Raw genomic sequence first — 23,464 nt, 5'->3', positions numbered from 1 at the left:
GTTGAGAGTCCGCCTGCCGATGCAGGGGACACGGGTTCATGCCCCGGTCTGGGAAGATCCCACATGCTGCGGAGCGGCTGGGCCTGTGAGCCATGGCCGCTGAGCCTGCGTGTCCGGGGGAGGCCACAACAGTGAGAGGCCCGCGCATAGCAAACCCCGCCCCCAAAAAAATATTTGTAGACATTTTTCTTTTTTCAAATTGAAGAATAGTTGATTTACAATGTTGTGTTAGTTTCTGGTGTACAGCAAAGTGATTCAGTTACACATATATATTCTCTGTCCATATTCTTTTCTATTGTGGTTTATCACAGGATATTGAATATATTTCCTGGTGCTATACAGTAGGACCTTGTTGCTTATCTATTTTACATATACTAGTTTGTATCTGCTAATCCCAAACTCCTAATTTATCCCTCCCACACCCCTCTTTCCTCTTTGGTAACCATAAGCTTGTTTTCTATGTCTTTGAGTCTGTTTCTGTTTCATAAATAAGTTCATTTGAGTCATATTTTAGATTCCACATATAAGTGATGTCATATGTATTTGTCTTTCTCTTTCTGACTTACTTCACTTAGTATGATAATCTCTAGGTCCATCCATGTTGCTACAAATGACATTATTTCATTCACTTTTATGGCTGAGTAGTATTCCACTGTGTATATATACTACATCCTCTTTATCCATTCAACTGTCGATGGAGATTTAAGTTGCTTCCGTGTCTTGGCTATTGTAAATAGTGCTGCTATGAACATTGGGGTGCATGTATCTTTTCGAATTAGAGTTTTCTCTGGATATATGTCCAGGAGTGGGATTGCTGGATCATATGGTTACTCTAAGTTTTTAAAGGAACCTCCATACTATTCTCCATAGTGGCTGCACCAATTTACATTCCCACCAACAGTGTTGGAGGGTTCCCTTTTTTCCACATCCTCTCCAGCATTTATTTGTAGACTTTTAAATGATGGCCATTCTGACTGGTGTGAGATGATACCTCACTGTAATTTTGACGTGCATTTCTCTAATAATTAGTGATGTTGATCATCTTTTTATGTGCCTTTTGGCCATCTGTATGTCTTCTTTGGAGAAATGTCTATTTAGGTCATCTGCCCATTTCTTGACTGGGTTGTTTGCTTTTTTGTTATGAGTTGTATGAGCCATTTGTATATTTTGGAAATTAAGCCCTTGTTGGTTGTACCACTTGCAAATATTTTCTCCTAGTCCATAGGCTGTCTCTTCATTTTGCTTACAGTTTCCTTTGCTGTGCAAAAGCTTATAAGTTTGACTAGGTTCCATTTGTTTATTTTTGCTTTTATTTTTATTGCCTCAGGAGACTGACCTAGGAAAACATTGGTACGATTTCTGTCAGACAATGTTTTGCTATATTCTCTTCTAGGAGTTTTATGGTGTCATGTCTTATATTTAAGTCTTTAAGCCATTTTGAATTTATTTTTGTGTATGGTGGGAGGGTATGTTCTAACTTCATTGATTTACATGCAGCTGTTCAGGTTTCCCAACACCAATTGCTGAAGAGACTGTTTTTTCTCCATTGTATATTTTTGTCTCCTTTGTCGAAGATTAACTGACCATAGGTGTGTGGGTTTATTTCTGGGCTCTCTATTCTGTTCCACTGATCCACGTGTCTGTTTTTATACCAATATCACAGTGTTTTGATTATTGTGGCTTTATAGTACTGTCTGAAGTCTTGGAGGGTTATGCCCCCAGCTTTGTTCTTTTTCCTCAGGATTGCTTTGGCAATTCTGGGTCTTTTATGGTTCCATATAAATTTTAGGATTATTTGTGTTAGCTCTGTAAAAAATGTCATGGGTATTTTGATAGGGATTGTATTAAACCTGTAGATTACTTCTGGTAGTATGGCTGTTTTAACAATATTAATTCTTCCAATCCAAGAGCATGGGATAGTTTTCCATTTCTTTGAATCATCTTCAATTTCCTTTATCAATGTTTTATAATTCTCAGAATATAAGTCTTTTACCTCCTTTGTCAGGTTTTATTCCTAAGTATTTTTTTTTTTTGGCTGCAATTTTAAAAGGAATTATTTTTTTACTTTCCCTTCTTGATATTTCATTGTTAGTGTAAAGAAGTGCAACAGATTTATGTATGTTAATCTTGTATCCTGCTATGTTGCTGAATTCATTTATCAGTTTCTAGTAGTTTCTGTGTGGAGTCTTTAAGGGTTTTCTATATACAGCATCATGTCATCTGCATATAATGACAATTGTACCACTTCTCTTCCAATTTGGATACCTTTTATTTCTTTTTTCTTGTCTGATTGCTGTGGCTAGGACTTCCAAATACTATGTTGAATAGAAGTGGTGAGAATGGGCATCATTGTCTTGCTCCAGATTTTAGTGGGAAGGCTTTCAAGCTATTCACCATTGAGTGTTATGCTGGCTGTGGGTATTTCATAAATAGTTTTTATTATGTTGAGATATGTTCCTTCAATACCCATTTTGGTAAGAGTTTTTATCATGAATGGATGTTGCATTTTATCAAATGCTTTTTCTGCATCTATTGAGATGATCATGTGGTTTTTGTCTTTTCTTTTGTTGATGTTGTCAGCATCACATTGATCTGCGTATAGATATTTTTTAATATTCTCTTAACTTCTTTAAAAGACATAAAATTGTACAAAACAGTAATCATATCACTATATTAATGAGTTTAAAAAACATATAAAAATATTTATGTAACACAGGGGCTTCCCTGGTGGCGTAGTGGTTGGGAGTCTGCCTGCTAATGCAGAGGACACTGGTTCGAGCCCTGGTGCAGGAAGATCCCACATGCCACGGAGCAGCTAGGCCCGTGAGCCACAACTACTGAGCCTGCGCATCTGGAGCCTGTGCTCCGCAACAAGAGAGGCCACAATAGTGAGAGGCCCGCGCACCACGATGAAGAGTGGCCCCCGCCTGCCACAACTAGAGAAAGCCCTCGCACAGAAACGAAGACCCAACACAGCAAAAATAAATTAATAAACTCCTACCCCCAACATCTTAAAAAAAAAAAAAAAGAATCCCCACCCAAATAACCTTATGTGATCTAAAGAATTCCTTTTCAATATTTAAACTTCAGCAAAGAAGAAATGATTAAAAGTTTTGACTAGAGAATCAAACAGAAATTACTATGATACTATTAAAATGTATTATCCAGGTTTGATGAAATTTTAAAAGTCAGGACACATATATAAAATGACCAAAAAAACACCCCAAAATGAAATAAAACAGAATACAGTTGATCCTTGAACATGGGTTTGAACTGCACAGGTCAACTTATATGCACATTTTTTTTTTCAGTAAACGCGTACTACAGTACTAATCCATGGTTGGTTGAATCCATGAGGCATAACCACAGATATGGAGGGCTGACAGTAAAGTTATACTGGGATTTTCAAACACACAGGGGATCAGCACCCATAACCCTTACGTTGTTCAAGGATCAACTGTAATTATGTTTCTAAAATGTCAGGGTTTATAGCAATCATTCTTTATATTCATTTATAGTCATTCCAACATCTCAACCTCTGAAAGCAAGCAAGAGAGACACAGAGCTGAATGGGAACTTACTTTGTAAATTAATGTGGACCTTGATAAAGCCAGACTTTCCTTGCCTCAAAAGCAAATGGAGAATTCACTGTTCAGTATATTGCACGTGCTCAATAAATATTTTAACTTTGCAGAGATGATTTCTGCATAATTCAGACCAGAATGGAATTTGGCCAGGTGTCTCAAATCTCTCAATCTAAATTTTAGATCTAGAAGACCTTATGATTTGTACAGAAAAAGTAATTATAGCCTTGAACAAAAGAGTCCTATTACCTGAATTTCTTCAATTATTGATTTGAACTGGGGAATACGCTCTGTCATGTGTTTAACCAATTCCATTGCGTTATCAAATCCCTTCACATATTCTCCATACATCTTAAGGAATGGGGCCAATTTCTGAAGGATGTCACCAATTCTAGGGGTAGTTTCCCTGTATAAAACATAGAAACAAGTTGTTAAGATTTCTTATAGAATGAGTGAATTAACAGGACTCCAAATGAAGTAATCACTTTCTACACGTACCCTGTGCTTTGTCAGATCCACTTTGCTGTGAGATTGAGAGAAAGCGAAAAAGCACCTTTTTACAGGGAGTTTAGGAATAACACAGTAAAGAGAGATGCTTTACTCTTGGAAATCTTGAAGCTCCAGATTACCCTTAATATCTTGTCTCCACTAATCAAACTATAGCTTGGAAAGGAGAGATGAAACCTTTTTCAACTAAAGACAAAAATGTACCACACGGTCTTTCAGTGATCTTTAACATAAAAACTTTGCGTAAATGTTTGTTTACAGCTCTGTGTAGCATTATTATTTCAAGTTAACAGCTGAATAACACAGGTTCTAGTATGACTGCCTTAGATATATTATTTGCTATCTACGCCTCTTACCATTCTTGCATTCTTTTCTCCAGCTCTGGCAATAGGAATTTACTATGGAAGGCATTTATTGATGAAATATTAGAAAAGATTTTATTCACCATCTCTGCTGGAAATGAGCCTCGATTTGCTTCTTCCAGTAGTTTGCAATAAAATACCTGAATAAGAGAATTAATGCAAACATTACTTCAAAGTTATTGGTTAACCATCTAGCACTGTGCTAAGGCACATAGTGGGCTCTTAGTAACTTTTTGTTGAATAAATGGAAAAGTTCGTGATTCAAGAAATCAATCATTTTTGAAATGTAGGAGTGAGTATATGCTTTAAGAAGAACCAGGAATTAGAATTAGGAAGCTTTGACTCTAACCTAGGCTATGCCTCTATCTGTGGGATGTTAATCTTTTCTGTTCCAGAGAATTTCCAGTTGAGGGTAACAGGATTTACCCTTCCTATCCATAGGTAGAGTTAAAAGATGGAAAACTATACAGATGCATAATAACTGTGGTATTTTCCACTCCTCTTTATATTTTGAGTGACTTCTATGGCACATATTACATATTGCCCTTTATTATAATTTGTTGGCATGTATCTCATTTTCCCTATTAAAACTGTACACTCCTTGGGGAGGTAGAACATTGTGACTTACTTCTCACAGTAGAAAAGGTGCTTAAAAAATACGTGGTCAATGCATGAACAAAAGAGTATTTCAGTTCTCACATGTTTTCCTGCTTTAGTAAATAATAATGCATGGTAACTTAAAACTCAGAAATGAGGATCAAAAGATCTTCTCTTGTACATAATAACAGGTATCTTAAAGACAGTAAAAAAAATTTTGCCGTCTTAGCTCTACTCTAGTAGGGCTACTATACCTCTTAATTGCCATTCTGTTAAATGTAGGCAGAAGGAGGTCTGTTCTTTCATAATGTCCAGATGGTTGTTTGTTTTCTAAATTCACCTCCATTGCATTTTCTTGAGAGGCAAAAAGAATACCAAATTATGTCCTTAGAGACTCCAATAGGATATTTTAGTAATTATGATTAAATTCTAGAAGGTCAGCAACAGTAGCTGACAAGATAATATGGATGGAAAAAAAAAGAAAGAAAAAAAAAAGTGCAACTTGGTAAGTGGAAAAAACACATTTCTACTATGGGAATACCTAAAAGTTTCAGGTCTGTAATCACCATGAGGAGAAACATTGTTTCAAAGGCACAAACCAACATGAATTGATTGACTTATGGAGAAATTCTTTGGAAAATGAGTATCTGAGTCACAAACACATTATCTCAGAGAACACAAGTCTTAATCCGGACCCTTAAGGCTCACCCTAACAGGCATGTAGTCTGCTCTAGGAACTGATAAAAAGGTGTGCCCAGGATGGCCTGCTCCCACGAAGTTCCATTTTTCCAACTGCAGTAGCGGGACATCTTCTTGCAACTAATTTACTCAAAGTTGGCAACTTTATCTTTTAATAAGAGGAGTCTGTATCAGCAGACAATCTACCAATTATCTTGATCTTTTATCACTGAAACAGGATTAAGAGGCCATCATGTTTAACAGTTATTCTTAATGATGCATTTTAAAACTTTCTTTGCAAATGTATATTTGAGATGATTCACAAGCATCTATCATGATGAAAGTACAAAATGTTTTTCACGTATTCAACAAATATTTACACCTGGCACTGTTTTGAACGTTTTATGCAAGGCCGAACAAGCGAACTCTCAAAATTCCTTCTGGCCCTATGACTGCAGGAATTCAGATCATTTACAACAGCAAGTGAGACAAGAATCAGTGATGTATTCATGCCAGCATCAGAATCTCCTATTTACTAACACGGCCTTCAGGATCACAGTAAGTGGGCAAGAAACAGAGTAGTGTTTAGGATTGAAAGACACAGATAAATGCATTTTGTGACTCCTACAGAGAGTCCTTCAATCTGTTTTTTATGAATTATGAAAACTTTATACCTAATGAATTCACTGATAGAGCTGAAAATGTTAGAGATCTCCTTGAGGAAGTAGCTTTCACTTGCCAAAAATGGCTAGGTCCTTCTTGCAGTTTCTAAAACACTTAAATTACTAAGTTAAAATGATGTATAATGCCAAAAAATAAAATACTGAAAGGGAAAATATTACCTGATCTAAGAGGTCAAGTCGGCTGACGTAAGCTCTTTCTGTAAGCAAAAGTTCATTGGCTATTTTGTGAAGTTTTTGCTCATTAGTCTCCTGAAAACAGAACAGATATTCACATATCAGGAAATAAAGCTTGTACAGTATTTCTCAAATAATAAATATTATCAAATGGTTTCATCAAGGACTTCCCTGGTGGCGCAGTGGTTAAGAATCCGACTGCCCGTGCAGGGGACATGGGTTCTAGCCCTGGTCCGGGAAGATCCCACATGCCGCAGAGCAACTAAGCCCGTGTGCCACAACTACTGAGCCTGCTCTCTAGAGCCCGCGAGCCACAACTACTGAAGCCCGTGCACCTAGAGCCTGTGCTCTGCAACAAGAGAAGCCACCACAATAAGAAGCCCGGGCACCGCAATGAAGAGTAGCCCTCACTCACAGCAACTAGAGAAAGCCCACTTGTAGCAATGAAGACCCAATGCAGCCAAAATCAAGCAAATAAATAAAACTTTTAAAAAACTGATTAAAAAAAATGGTTTCATCAAAAGTTTTCCTAAGCTTCTCAGGTACCCAATTCCTTTCAGTCATCAAGGAACATCCAACCAGAAATGAACAAAATTAGAAAACAGCTAGATTTAATTTATGATAACGTCTTTGATCTCTGTATCAATTAACACTATCTTCCACCTTTTCTTTGAAACTTCTTTTATCTTTTTTACTTCCCAGACACTATACTTTCCTCATTTTCCCCCTACCTCTCTCAGGCTACTCTTTGGACATGTTTTTATCACTCTCTCAAAGATCTTGTTTAATTATTAGCTCTATGCACAGAACTTTTTACCTTAAAAAAACTTTTTATTATGGAAAATTTCAATTATATATAGAAGTAAAGAAAATAGTAAAACAAACCCCCATGTGTCCATCACCAAGATCCAACATCAACTCATTGTTAATCTTTCACCTATTCTCGCACCCACCTCCCTCTATCTATATCACTTTTAATTAAATCTAGACTTTAATATTTCTTCAGTTTGTATTTACTTAACTCTTAAATATCTTTGTATAACCTTGCTAGTGCCATGAGGACAGGAACATTTTTTCGTTGTTAACTGCTCCATCTCTTGTATCTACTGCAGTGCTTCAATAAAACACTGGCACTCAATAAAATATCACTGAATGAATGAATGAGAAGCAGTCTCACATGACTAACTATTGCTGGACATTTATTACCACTCTGACATGTTGTCAATCTAAGACCAAACTCATCATTTCTGTAAAATCTCCATTCTACCACCACCCTCCAACCTTACCATCCTAGCAATGGTTCCATCCCTTTCCAGTTAGCTGACTTAAATTACTTTAAGCTTAGTTCCCTACCACAAAATCCAGTCAGCCACCAACTCCTATTCATGGCATTTTGTCTTTAGCATCCATCTTTTAAGCTCTCATGACTGCCACCCTGTTTTGCTCATACCTTATCTCAAGCCCAGGCCAATCAATAGTTAGTTGCCCAATTAACTGATTCCATTATTTTTTTTGGCTCTAACCCACCTTGAATACTATCTTATGAGGAATTTTTCTAAAACTCTGCTCTGGGGACTTCCCTGGTGGCACAGCAGTGGTTAAGAATCCACCTGCCAATGCAGGGGACACAGGGTCGATCCATGGTCCAGGAAGATCCCATGTGCTACGGAGCAACTAAGCCTGTGCACCACAACTACTGAGCCTGCGCTCTAGAGCCCCCAAGCCACAACTACTGAAGCAAGCATGCCTAGAGCCTGTGCTCCGTAAGGAAGAGTAGCCCCTGCTCACCACAACTAGAGAAAGCCTGCGCACAGCAACGAAGACCCAACGCAGCCAAAAAATAAATAAACAAATAAAATTTAAAAACAAAACAGAACAAAAACTCTGCTCTGCTCACCTAATGTTAGTTCCCATAGGAAAACCCAAAATTCTTCAATAGAACTCTTCTCACTGACAGGATAAAATCCAGACTCTGCGTACCATCCAGAGTTGTTTCTACCTAGTTACTTTACTGAAATACTTTTCTCATTCTAGGAGACTACGAAATATAATAAGAGTTTAGTAAAAACTTTAGTACCAAAGCAGACCAAAGTGTACTTTAAACCAGTGTCTGATTTGTGTAAATGCTACATTTTAAACTATGTATAAAATGCTATTAAGTTGTATAAATGCTTCATTGTGTTAAACACATATGACATCTATTTTATGCTTTATATGCAATATATGTTCTAACGTGGTAAGTTACCACGTTGCTTCTTACAGAACTGAGGTATTTTTATGTGAAGTCTTTAGGGTAAAGTAATATAATACGTTTAAATAATTTGTGGTCTCAGAAACACTGAAATAAGAACTATGTAGTAATCGGGACTTCCCTGGTGGTCCAGTGGTTAAGACTCCTCGATCTCATTGCAGAGGGCCCAGGTTTGATCCCTGGTTAGGGAACTAGATCCCGCATGCCACAATTAAGAGCCTACATGCTGCAACTAAAAGATCCCGCATGCAGTAACGAAGATCCTGTGTGCCACAACTAAGACCCGGCGCAGCCAAATAAATATTTTAAAAGAAACAACTATGTAGTAGTCAAATTCCATAATTAGTCAAAGTTTTGGTTTAACTTAAACTCAGAGTAAAGTACTAGCATTGTTGCCTGCCTACCTGGCATCCCTTCCCCGCTATCTCTTAATGGTATCCAGATTTGGTTAGTGCGTCTACCTACTATGTAGCCCTTTCTTTGGGGAAACTGACCTTATCCACAGATCAAAAGGGGAGCCCTGAATGGTGTCACACTCAGGAGTATACAGCGATAGGTTCAGGGGCCAATGAGACACAAGGGAATATGCACTGGCAGCTTTGGAAAAGGAGGCTCCCTACTCTTAGGAAGAACCATGAAAAAAGAGATCTCTCTTTGCTGCTCCACGTAAATGAGGGTACATGTAGTCTTGAGTGCTATAAGCAGCCATCCCATAACCACAGAGATGAAGCCAATAAACTTCCTTATTGTTTAAGCCAGGTCGAGTAATATTGGTGTTATTTGTAGCATCCTGATTAATATAAAAAACTTAAATACTAAGAAACATATGTAGTATATTCCATGAAACTGATAAACTTTCAAGAAATTTTTAGACAATCACTATTTATAGAGAAGTAAAATACTTAATGAACTAAAAATGTGAATTTCAAAGATGTAATTAAGTGTAATAAGTAAATACATAAGAATTACATCAACATTTCAGAAAAAGTGATATGCTGTTCTACACACTCACAGGAAATACTGACCTGCACCAACACTACAGCCATTTGTTTTGGTTTTTTAAGCCAGATTTACTGAGATGAAATTTACAATTAGTAAAAGTCACCCTTTTGGTGAATAGTTCTAGGAGTTTTGATGAATGGTTACAATCATGTCACCACCACCACAATCAAGATACAGAACATTTCTATCGAAACTTTTCTTAGGTCTCTGCAGTCAACCCCACTCCTCTTCCACCACCAGCTCCTAGTAATTGTTGATCTGGCTTGTTCCAGAGTGTCATGTAAATGAAATCACACAGCATGTGCCTTTTGAGTCTTGCTTTATCAAAATGCATTTGAGATCGATCCAAGTTGTTATTAGTAGTTCATTCTTTTCAAGCCCTTCATTTTATTCTAATAGTGGAGATATCTTTTTGACCCACTATACTCTTTTGTATATTCTAATTCTAGTTCTAGCTAATATCTTTAAAGAAAACAATCCAGCAGATTTTGTGCCATGATAAAATAATACATCTTTTGTAAGTCAGAGAATTCATTAAACAATAAGTCATAATGTCTATTATTGCTATGCAATGAAGTCACCCCAGAGGTCTTCCATATCCTACGAGATCTTAAATAGGAAGCTTCTAAGAAACAATCTTTTTGCTGACCGCAAATTATACTTTAGCTGAACGTGGCAAATTGTGGGTATCCTGGTCATATTTTGCAAAATCCAAGGGTATGCCAGCAGTTATTAGTAAAAGCTATATTTCTTCCACACAGATGGTCTTCTAACATTAGGTCCCTGACCTTGCCAAAGTCAACACAAAGTAAACTTGCTGACATATGGTTTAATCACTCACATATAAGGTTTGTGAAAAGTTACTAGGGATTTTGTGGTGGAAGTGAGGACATCACAGACTCATGGAGCCTTTCTTTAGGTTAATCACAACAATAATAGCATCACCATAATAAGAACAGCTAACAATTATTCACTCATTGCTTGTTATATGCCAGACTGTTAAAAGTATTTTACACAGATTGATTGGTCCTTACAAGTCTATAAAATGGGTGCCATTATTATTCCTATTTTATAGGTAGTATACACACACAACAAAACAAAATTCCAGAGCTTAAAAAAAGACATCCAAGGCTCAAAGAGGCCAGGAAACTTGCCCAAGTTCACACAGAACCCAAATGAATCAGATTTTATTCACATAAGAGAGTATGTGATTTTTGAGTAACTCTTCAGTAAATAGTTGGCTCTCATTCTAACCCTTCTTTGCAACAAAAACCAAGATTGTATTAAGTGCCTACAAGTGAACAGACTAACAAAATACCAACTATCCACTTAAAAATGGAATGTGCATTTTAATTTATATACTGATTATTTTTCCAACATAAATTTTATTTAAAGCAGACTTTTTAGCATTTAGTAATAATTATCAGGTATAAAAAATTCAGTCATATTTGATGTAACAATATGATGGCTTCCAAATTTTAAAAAATTAGTTTAGTTTCTGAAACTTACCTATAATGTACAGGGTCAACTACTCTATCAGACTTATGCTTAAATAATGCACAAAGTAGTTTTAAAGCTGCTGGTACATTGGGGCTGTAGCCTGATATTTTTTAAAATAGCACTTTACTAAGAAGTCATTTATTTTTGTGATTCTTTGGAAAACAATAATGGTTACACAATACTGATTTGATGAGTAATCCCATTGGATTCTTTTGCAGCTGAATACACAGGCTTGACTTTTCAAAATAATTATAACTATGCTATTTAAAAAGTATCTTACTTTTGATATTCCTCTATAAAATAAAGGGATTGGTTTTCTTTCTTTTTTTACCTGCAAATATATACTCTATTGAAAGCTGATTCTCAGAGTATTGCCTCAAACAAAAATATACTAGAGTATACCTAAACTATCAGAACTGAGAAAGTAAGATACACTCCTCTTACACTAATAGACTATACAATTTATTTTCCCCTGCTCCTCTCTGCTTAATGCATTCCTAGGCTATTACTGTGTACCTTTATACCTCTGAGAATCTTTTCGTAGAGATCTGCTCCATTTTCACTTGGGTTAGGGTCAGCCTAGTTATTAGTCACTGTACCCACTGGCACATGAAGCATTGCAGTGTCAGTTCTGCCTCCTTCCTTGCAGATGTCACCAGCTCCTGCAGGTCCTTTCAGACCTTTTGGCATGACTCTTCCATATGGCGGGAGCCAGGACAAAGAGCAGCTCTCAGAGTTCATTAACTGTATAGGCAGAAAATGCTTGTGTGGAGCCAGCAATTCACTCTTCAGAATCTTAGTGCCATACGCCCTGCACATGTCTCAAAACCCCAAGCAGGGGAGTAGATATTTTGAAAAGAATTTCACAAATGCCAGTGAGTAACTGTTTCCTGAAAGATGCTTTAAGGGCAGAATCTTAAACTGTTTAAAAAGGAATCAGATATTGATACTATGCTTTATAACTCTTCAATACATGTTCTCATGTGATTTCACTTTAAGCAGGAAGTTTTTCCCCTAAAAACACTGAATCAAAACTACTAAAAGTTCTTATAGCCTTTTCCATATGTATATTTATAACATATTCCATGTTATATTTAAAATAATATCTATATAAATTATCATGTTTTATAGGACCAGAATGGATGTTTCTTGCTCGTGCGGAATTTCTATCCAAATATGTCATCAGTTAACTGTATTCTACCATGCAGAAGGAAGATGTGGTTTTGTATAGGTATGTGTCCCTGCATTCCCTAAAGTCCATTCTCTCATAGCAAGATGAGTCAACTTAGGAAATAAACACTTGATTTTGTACCACAATTCATGAGATGCATCAACATTTTGATATGTCATTTTTTAATGTATTTACAGACATCAAAATCTTCAGTGTGGTTCCAGGTGATAATTAAAAATTAGATCACAATGATATTTAAATGTCACATAATTAGTCTATCATCTCAAAACACAACTTAAAATCTTTAATTTTGTGTTAGACACCTTCATTCCAGTATTCTTTCTCAGTATACTGAAGAGCAAGGTAATCAAGGGAAGTTATATCATAAGTGAGTGACAGGGGCAACTCCCACTATTTATTGGCACTATTCTACGTTCTTCACATGAATTATCTAATGTAACCCTCTTAATACTCCTGTGAAGCAGGTAGCGTTATCCCCTCATTTTATAGACGAGGAAGCTGTGTCCTAGTGAGGCTGGGTAACCTGCCCAAAGTCACACAGCTAGTAAGTGACTAAGCTAGGATTCAATGCAGGTCTGTGAAAACAAAGTTCGTACTCTGCTACCACCTTTTAACTAAGAGAACTCCCCCTGGATCTGGGGAACAAGAAAATGAAAAGCTAAGGGAACAAAACACAGATTTTGTGTTCTATTAAGATCATGCAATAATGCCATAAGTAAGGTCACGTGGTCTCAGGGAAGAGTTGTAATCAGGAAGAAATTTATCACCAGGTTCACATTACAAGAAAAAGAGAACGCCCACTATGACATGCAGGCATTATTCCTATCCCTGCTGCATAATATAGTGTCACAAGCATAAACAGTCTGGTACTTTAACATGATCCTTCAGGAAGCTTTGGGAGCAAAATCCAAGCCTAATTGTGACCAGCACCAATATTTTTCAAATCTATGTCCTCTATACTGTTTACCCAATTCGAAAGAGGAGAAGAGGCAAGTGAGAGCTTTTAATCTGAAGGTTTAAATTACATCCTTTTAAGAGAGGGTGGGGAGGAGGGAGAAAGAGCCTGCACTGAGACAGTTTGGTTACTTGCACAAGATCAGACAGGAAGTGACAGCAAAGAGAGAAGAACTTTGCTCTTCTTACACCCAATTTAGTATATATTAGACTAAACTGTCCTTTGGGTTTAGCAGAAATTAAAGATCAGACACCAAGAAAATGTAATATATACTCACAATCAATAACTGAATTAAACTATCCGAAGCCTAGGCAGAATATCAAAGTAATAAGGTCACATAAATATTTCTGGTGATGATTCCCCAGAGTCAAAACTTTGTACACAGTAGTGAGTGCCTCACATGGCATGAGGCATGCAAACTTATCTCTGTGTATCCTGTAAGGGAGCACCTTAGTTTAAAATAGAACTGAGAGAGAGGGGCTGGGATCTTCAGCAGGTAAGCTATGTTGAATTTTGGTCTATTAAGGGACATCTCAGGTCATGAATCTATTCATCTAGATTTACAAATGAGGAAACAGGATTTTTATTTTATGTTTTATTTAACAAACACAGCTCACATTGTTTCAAGGCACTGTTCTATGTACTTTACAACTATTTAATGATCTATGCCTTGTAAAAATGTTATGAGGTAGGTAATATTACCTCCATTTTACAGATGAGGAAACTGAGATACAGAGATGTTTAAGTGACCTGCTCAAGGCCACATAGCTGGTAAGTAGCTGAGCTGGGATTCAAACATAGAGAGTCTGGCTCTTGAGCCTATCTTCCTGACCACCAGGTTATGCTGTATCACTCTGTTTTGTTTTAGTTTTTTTTTTACGCTACATACAACAACCACTGTGTTTTCAAGATCTGACCTTTCCTTTTCTCTCACACCCATACTGAATCTTTGTGTACCCTGTGACCTCCAGGCACCTGACTTTCCAGACTCTGCCTGAGTTCTCCATTTCTGCTAACAACAGGTAATTCATCCTCTCAGCCATGCTCCAAACCTTGGCTTTATCTTTGAGCTCTCCTTTCCCCTTTACCCCATGATATCTTAAGTAATGGTCATTTATTTATCTTAATCCTCCTTCTCGACTGGTAGTTTCCTCTTTGAATTTACTGCAGTGACTTGAACACAGTATATGTGCAATATAGATTCACTGTATTTAATCTGAATACCCAGGTTTACTGAGCTACTTAGCTATAATGTGCCAGTAAAGGCCTAGGTCTCCAGGTTAACTTCTAGTTCCACATTCTAAATGATGACCATCCTCACAAGCTCACCAATACCACCCCCCCACCGTCTCCCACCCTCTCAACCCCAGTGGTTCTCATGACACTGCTCTCTCTTCTTCTTTCCCCTCTCAGACAAATCTCTATGTTCCCCTTTCGATTATGCTTGTGCTCTCTAGGGCTCAGTTCTTGGCCTTCTTCTGGTTCCTACACATTCTATTTCGGCAATATTAATCACATGCTTATGTACATCCTTTTACATTCCTACCCTCTTTCCTGAGCTCCAGATCCATATTTCATCTGCCTAATTATTATCTCCAAATGGATGTCTTGCAGGTACCATAAACTGAGTAGCATAAAAGTAACCTAATCAGCAACTCTACTCCCTCCCCTCATTTCAAACACAATCACTTTCCTTCTTGTCTGTCATCTCAACCAAGGCCTGCAGAGTTATACTAAAGTGCAGTGTCTGAGATCACATAGCTGGGAAGTAATGGGGCTGGGATTGGAACTCATCTCTTAATTCTAAAGCTTTCATCCTTAACCAATAACCCATAATGTCTCCAGAATATTCCATTTTTGTTTTAGGTATCTTTACCTGGACATCCCACAAGTCCTTTAAATTCATTATGTCTAAATCCAATTAATTTTTTTGCCCCCCAAATATGTTGTTCTTTCTATTCTCTTGTAGTTCAGTAAATGGTACACCGTCTGCCTCTTCATCCAAGCTCGGAGTTGAACATGACTCATTCTCTACATCCAGCCACGCAGTTCTCAGCAATCTCTCTCCCTTGCCCTAACCCTCTGCTTCGTCCAGGACCTCTTCCTTTCACACCTGGACTACAACAGTTGCTTACTAACCATGTTCCCTGCTCCATCTGTTTTTCCTTTCATCTGAGTCATTTTTCTAAAACCCACAGATGTATAATCATGTCACTTCCATGCTTTAATTAAATGCCTCTTAGGCCAGATAGTATTAGGCTTATGGAAAGTTTGAAATAACATGGGAAAATACCTATGTTTAATCCTACAAAACAGGATGCAGAATGACCATACATTATGCTACTGACATATATTTTTTTTAAATATCAGCTGAGAAAAACAAGCTGGAATGTTAGATATCAAAGCATTTTTCTCTGGGTGGTAGAACTATGAGTGATTTTGTATTCTCTACTCTTTGCTGCATTTTCTTGATTTTCTATAAGGATTATTAATTTTTATTCAGACTTTAAAAAAATCTTTAAAAAAAAGTCTCCATTGTTTTCAGGGGAAAAAGTACAGCTTAGGCAGACAAACCCATTGCAATTTATCCTTAGCTTACCTTTTCTTTTTAAGCCTATCCTTCTACTCCCACACTCATTTCACTAGCCCTTCTGGCCTCTATTATGAGACCAGAAAACCCCTAAACACGGCAGCTACCCTCTTGTTTCTACTTCTCACACCTGCTCTCAGCCTAGATGCAATCATCTTCCCTACCTCCCTGTTACTGCCTATTCTGGACCACCAGCACCTCCCACTCCTCCTTCAAGCCCAATTCTGCTGCTTCTCAGCAGCCTGCCCCTCACCAGCATTCCTCCAGGCACAGCTTTTTTCTCATCTGTGTTTCCCAAGCCCTTTTTGCAACATATCATGCTGATTTACTTATGTCTTTCTCCCCTCAGCAGACTGAGGCTTTGTGGAAAGGGCTTGCCTTGTTCATTTCTGTTTCCAGCACCAAGGAGAGTGAGCCTGCATACTGAATTTTTAAAGTGAACAATAGGTGGTTTTATTCAGGTGCAGGCTCTCTGAAGCACACTTTTTCTCATTTCTTTCTTATATCTTTCCAAAATACTAAACGGAGTCACCACAACATAAAGAAGTTTCTGGGGCTTCCCTGGTGGCGCAGTGGTTGAGAGTCCGCCTGCCAATGCAGGGGACACGGGTTCGTGCCCCGGTCTGAGAAGATCCCACATGCCGCGGAGCGGCTGGGCCCGTGAGCCATGGCCGCTGAGCCTGCGCGTCTGGAGCCTGTGCTCCGCAACGGGAGAGGCCACAGCAGTGAGAGGCCCGTGTACCGCAAAAAAAAAAAAAAAAAAAAAAAGAAGTTTCTGAGTTCCCCATCAATTCTAACTGAATAATGAAAAGCTACCCTCAAGGCATTTATGAACTATCCACATGGTTAGTGAGGAAACTTTTCCATTATTCTACACATCATTTTAAAATGCCTACGACTTTAGTTGGAGCTGTCATTACAATACTAGCAACAATGAAAGATCGATTAGTAAAGCTGGATAATTTCTTCGCTTGTGTTGCCTTTCACTTTCTTGGAATTAAAGCTGATTTGGCAAAAGAAGAAACAGAGGTGTAATTTAATACTTGCCTTCAAATCTAACAAGACCTCAACAGTTGTCCCCTTATCTTTCAAGAAGTGAACCAAAAGAAATTTAAAGCTTTATGCGGGGGGGGGGGGGTTTATAAATTGGGAGACTGGGATTGACATGTACACACTACTATATATAAAATAGATAACTAATAAGAACCTACCATACAGCACAGGGAACTCTACTCAATATTCTGTAATGACCTATATGGGAACAGAATCTGAAAAAGAGTGGATATATGTATAACTGATTCACTTTGCTGTACAGCAGAAACTAACACAACATTGTAAATCAACTATACTCCAACAAAAATTAATTAAAAAAATAAAAAGTAAAGCTTTATAAAAAAAGGACTTGTAGCCCATCATAAGAAATGGATGAGCAAAGTAAGCATTATGTTTTACCTCTCAGAAAACTTTGATATCTCATATTACACCCTATAAAATTAATCAACAATTTTAAGAAATACAATTAAACTTAGTGAGGAGAAATTGAAGGAAAAAGGAAAAGTGAGTTAACTTGTATTACACCACTGGTTTTCTGTTTGCAATTTACTTCTTTTTTTTTTTTTAAATCAAGCCTCACTTTCTTTCTTTTTTAAAAAATTAATTAATTAATTAATTAATATATTTTTATTTTTGGCTGCGTTGGATCTTCGTTGCTGCGCGTGGGCTTTCTCTAGTTGCGGCGAGTGGGGGCTACTCTTTGTTGCGGTGCGTGGGCTTCTCACTGCGGTGGCTTCTCTTGTGGCAGAGAACAGGCTCTAGGCACACAGGCTTCAGTAGTTGTGGCACGTGGGCTCAGTAGGTGTGGCATGTGGGTTCAGTAGTTGTGGTCCACAGGCTCTAGAGCACAGGCTCAGTAGGTGTGGTGCACAGGCTTAGTTGCTCTGCGGCATGTGGGATGATCCTGGACCAGGGCTCGAACCCATGTCCCTTGCATTGGCAGGCAGATTCTTAATCACTGCACCACCAGGGAAGTCCTGAAACTTACTTCTGAATGTGCTTTTCCGTCATTTTTTTCCCCTAGGAGATAATTATCTTCCTTAACTTTTGAGTATGTTCAAAAGTTATAAACCCTCAAGGCTTATATAAAAACATAATAAGTAAAATAGCAATTAAAAAACCAGAAATAAGCAGGAAATAAACATTTACGTTTTTTAAAAAATATATGTTTCTATAAGTCTCTACATTGTGGACACCACCTTCATCTATCTGCCAACTTCATTACATAATTTCTTTCATTTTTGGTGAAAGGAAAGATTAACTTTTAAAAAATCTGCTTCTTTTACATTCTTGATAAAATTGCTATTATTATAGTTTTAATACATTGCTACTTTGAGCTTATGTTGGCAATAACAGAGATTTGTTATTTATATAAACATTAGTCTTAAAAAGTGCATATCTACACACTGATATTTGGCTTGCTGTATGAAATACAGAGGAAGGAAATACTTTGAATAAATCTCAGAAAAAACTACCAATCAACCCATGGAAATATAACCTGGATATTAAAAGACTCGTGAAAACCGTGAAGAGAAATTTTCATTTCCACGGCACAAATTGATGAGTGCAGCATTCAACACAGTGCATTTCTACTAAAGCTCACCCACTGAAGCCTACAAATCTGAGAAAAAATAACTATTTTTAATGAAATTCATTCTAACCCATTTACCTGAATCTCCTAATATAGTTTAAGCTATTTATGATAACCCAAATTCATCATGACAAACAAGAATTATAATACTGTTTTTATCCCCTGATGCCCTCAAGTACCATCCCTGAGCACGCACATGCATACACACTACGATAGTCGTTGACCCCTACTTTTCCTGTACCTTACGGATTTTAGTATGTTTCCTTATAATATTGTATAGATGTTATGGAAAAAACCTAACAAACTTTTTGGCTCACCCAATGACATCTTCCTTTTAGCAGATTTCAATCTGTAATCTACTGTAATACATGATTAACCTTAATTTAAAGATACCATTAACACATTGTGGCTGAAAACTAAAGGTATCATAAGGTGCTAAAATTTTTCTTTGATTCTGAGATTTTAAAGAATTATCTGATTACTTTGAGGTGTCTGGCTATATTTAGATCACTGGTGTAAAAAGTTTAAACATTGGAAAAGTGTTGCTTTGCTAAAGTATAGTAGAGTCAACAGTTTCAATGAGGTAGGTATTATCTTTTACATGGTAAAAATAACAGTATTCTATATTCACCACTGTAAGTGATTCTTGATCAAAATACATCAGATAATCAGTGAAAGAGTTACACAAGCTGAGACTACTTTCAAGTCTGTACTCAATTATTAATGATGACTGTTCAAGATATATTTTAATATGTATCTACTTTCCTGAACTATCTTTGCAATTCTATTGTACCCCCACTTTCCATCCCCCAATCCCTCATTCTTCCACTCCTGGTGCACAATGTCCGTTAAATTTAATTCTGGTTTAAATGAAAGCCAATAAGACTATTCTGATGTAAACCTCTATATCAAGTTATATAAAGACTGAGGTAACTTTTTTTCAGTTGTCTGCATGAATAAAATACTCCATGAAATCTTAGAAGTTCAACACATTAGATGGTTTAAGAAGCAGCTGACAATCTGGAGGGCTATGCTAACAAAGGAATATACCTACATACAACAGCACAGAATTATTATATTATTATCACTAAGGAGAGACTTAAGATCAGACTCAGTTTATATTCTTCAACTAAAGAATTTTAGAACCCTTTAATTAGAGGATTTAATTGATTTGTTCAAGGTCATAATGTTGGTTAGTGGATGTATAAGAAGTAGCATCAAGATTTCCTGGTTCCAATTGTTTAGTCTACTATATACTACTAACTTAAAATTTTTTTAAGTTTATTTTTAATTGTGGTAAAATACACTTAACATAAAACTTATCACCTTAACACTGCTAACATTTATGTTTGCATTTTGGAACAAGGAAAGGCAATGTAACAAGCACTAATGCTTGCTACTCTAAAGCAGCAAAAGAGAACACATTGTTACCATGAAGAAATTACATTCTAATACTCGTTTTTGGATGGGAGACTCATGTAGTATTTAGATCAACAGCTCTGCAGAGAAAATTTCCTTTTTCTTCCCACATATAGCATGTGCCAACCACTGCTTAAATGCCCATTAGGAGAAAGACCAGATGTACTATTCCATGTCTCACTAATTTAATAGGAAGCCCTATTAAGTCTCTCCCAAACCAAAGAAGACTCATCTATGAAAATGTATACATAATAATATATGACATGGGAAAAAAAGTAGTACCCAGCAACCACAAGCATCATCACCAATTAAAATATTTCTCTTAATAAAAACAGCTCTTACTGTTTTACAAATACTTGCTGGTGGCATCATTCCAAGTGTAAAAGGACAGATGTGAGTCTTGAGTTCCTTGGTTCTAAACTTCTTTTCCATTCACTGTGATTTAAACACAGAGACACTAAAATCTACTACTATATCAAGATGTAAAGAGATTCACTTTGCAAAGTCCTGTTTCTTTAATGTTTCAGATATTGTTACCAAGTATGATTCACTTTCTCCCACTCACTTCCTTATTTAAACTTTCTCTGCTTGAGTCAGCATTTAAAATTAATTCACTAACTGGAAGAAAATAAGCTACTGGCTCTTTGCCTAGTTGTGATTTTTTTCAGGATCACTGTAAATTGAACTATAAGATAGACTTCACTTTAAAGTTCTGAACACATCAGTCAATCATTTTTTACTCTAATATTTTAGTATCAGTCCTTTTGAATTTCTGGCTATGTTAGTGCCACTTAAGATACAGCATCATAAAAAAATTCTAAATAGATTTAGGACTTGGATTTATCCTTTACAAATTTTCCTATAATTGTCCGATTTTCAATTATCAGCTCTCCTACAAAGATTGTTATTTATAATATATAAGAGAGACTAAACAATGGAAACTTTTTTCTTGTCTTCAGAATTATCAACAACTCCCCACTCCAGGGAATGCTATGATAATGCTTATATACCATCTTTGATCCAAGACATTCCAAGTGCTTTGTAAAAGCCATATTTATTGATCTTTCCAAAGCACTATATTGACCTGAATAAAGAATACAAATGCAATCGTCTTGTTACTGAAATTGTATAAAAGTTTCTGCTATAGCCCAGGTAGATTATGAACATATTTCACCAGCAAATCAGCTCTTTGTTAGCTCAGAAATGCTGCTCTGATTAGAAAGGAAATGAACTTCTAGTTTGCCACAGTCTCACTTCTCTCTAGTCTATTCCTCATGGCCGCTGCATTCATTGACATTTCCTGCAATTAGGCAGTTACACTTGTGACTTCTTGCATCAGGACACAATACCGGCCTGAGAGTCAGGACACAAGGAGTCTGGGCTTTTACTGTGAGCCTGGAAAATCACTTAAGCTTCCTGGGACTGTTTTTTCTTCTATAAATGAACTATGAACCAAGATGATCTTCAGCATTATATAATTTCCTGTTACTTAGACCATAAATATTAGGAATGCAGCCTTAACATTTGGGCAACAAAGAACATTTTCTTCCAATGTAAGTAAAAACAGTATGTTTGTGGTTTTCCTATATCAAAGTCTTCACACTGTTCTGAATCTTGAAATCATAATAGAGAGATCAACAGAAATTACATAGAAGAAAAAGTGGAATATCTCCTCAGAGTAGGGAAAACATGCATCATCAGCTAGAGCTTGAAAACTATTCAACCAGTGGTATGGGTGATCTGACTTATTCATCACATAAGTGCTATAAAATAGTTTTCAAACCATAGTGGAATAGTCAGTCAGTGCTTGAGACTTCCCTGGTGGTCCAGTAGGTAAGACTCTGTGCTCCCAGTGCAGGGGGCCTTGGTTCAATCCCTGGTCGGGGAGCTAGATCCCACATGCATGCCGTAACTAAGAGTTCGCATGCCGCAACTAAGTCCGCATGCCGCAACTAAAGATCCCGTATGCCGCAACTAAACATACTGCAACGAAGATCCCGCGTGCCGCAACTAAGACCCGGTACAGCCTAAATTAAAAAAAAAAAAAAAAAAAAAAAAAAAGTCAGTGCTTCTTCCTACTTATGCTTTACCTTCATCTCATGGTGCTGGTCCAGCTGTTCCAGTTCTAGGGGGCTTTCTCCATCTTCCCTCTCTTGTACCTTGGCTTCTGTGTCTGCCCTTCCTTCTTCCAGGGGGAGCCGTGGGCCGACATGTAAAGTCCTGCAGCTACTGTCAGAAGCATTTTCATCACAGTCATTTGTTGTGGGGGATGCAGGGTCTGTGGCTGTTTCCTGTCTTTCTCCATTCACTAAGTTTGTATCGGGCAAGGGCTCAGAAGTTTGAATAGGAGTATCTGGGCTAAGAGTGGCCGCTTTATCCTCCTCACATTCCATCTGGTTTTGTGCTGCTACCATACCGTTAGCCACACAAGTCTGTGCACCCTGAGACTGATCTGTATCATTTCCCTGCTTCTGTGGTGAGTGTTGGGAGAGGAGTTTTTGCTGAGGTGTGGTTGTCAATCCATGCCTTCTCGGGGTTCTAGGAGCATTTAGGTTCACAGCAGAATCTTTTTTCAAATGACTGTAATTTGATAATGAGCTAAAAGATAAAATACAAAGGAAGTATGAAAATGTTGGCATGGACAAGTTCTAGAATAAAAACAAATTTATTCTAGCTGTTTAGGGATATTTAGTGAAGACATTTTTTTTCCCTCTGATGGTTTTAGAAACATAGGTAAGAATATTCCAGAGTAACTCTCGGTCTTTTAGGATGCTAAACATTTAAATAAAGATAAGCCTGAGCTTTACATATAGGGTTGAAAACATTTCCTTGGGCTGTTTATTAATATAGCTAGTTAGTAAAGACTTAGATGTGTGAAATATTTAATAAGGCCATCTTATCCCAAGATTTTTACTTTCTTAACATTTTAAAAACAAGTATAGTTAGCCCTCAATTTATGGACAGGTTAGAAACAAAGGTTATTTTTCTTTGGAAAGCAGAACACATTTCTCAAAAATTTTATTGCACATGTTTCCATAGCCTCCTAACTTGTCTCTCTCTCTGCTTCCACACAGATCCCCTTCAATCTAGTCTTCCCAAGTTGGCCACAAAGATCAAACTCTCAGGGTTTGCCCAAACACTTGAAGGTAAATCTGGCATCTTGATCATGGCCTATAAGACTCTATATACTATAGCCCCCACTAGCCCTGGCCTCATTAAATGCTATTCTCTCCTCACTCACTGTGCTCTTGTCATACTAGTCACCTGCTGTTCCCATCCCCAATAAGCAAATGTGCATATCTAAGGGTATTTGTAGTTGCCATTCT

The 23,464-nt window shown here is 37.2% G+C and overlaps 1 protein-coding gene across 6 annotated transcripts in view; it reads right to left on the bottom strand.

The window, feature by feature from the left end:
- FGD4 (FYVE, RhoGEF and PH domain containing 4) overlaps positions 1 to 23,464 on the bottom strand; it is a 199,473-nt gene that overhangs the window by 33,496 nt on the left and 142,513 nt on the right. For 5 of the 6 annotated variants that reach the window (XM_067696109.1, XM_067696108.1, XM_067696111.1 and 2 more), the window contains 4 exons: positions 22,229 to 22,736; positions 6,571 to 6,660; positions 4,448 to 4,593; positions 3,834 to 3,990 (listed from right to left, as the gene is read on the bottom strand). In XM_067696109.1, the coding sequence (XP_067552210.1) occupies positions 3,834 to 3,990; positions 4,448 to 4,593; positions 6,571 to 6,660; positions 22,229 to 22,736 (901 nt within the window). Of the gene's footprint in view, positions 1 to 3,833; positions 3,991 to 4,447; positions 4,594 to 6,570; positions 6,661 to 20,480; positions 20,614 to 22,228; positions 22,737 to 23,464 lie in introns of those variants that run through there. The other variant, XM_067696113.1, reaches the window with a different exon arrangement.

Source organism: Pseudorca crassidens, chromosome 11, assembly GCF_039906515.1.
Source record: "Pseudorca crassidens isolate mPseCra1 chromosome 11, mPseCra1.hap1, whole genome shotgun sequence".
Classification (NCBI taxonomy): domain Eukaryota; kingdom Metazoa; phylum Chordata; class Mammalia; order Artiodactyla; family Delphinidae; genus Pseudorca; species Pseudorca crassidens.
The sequence above is the reverse complement of the archived record's forward strand: the minus strand, read 5'-3'. Positions and strand labels throughout refer to the sequence as shown.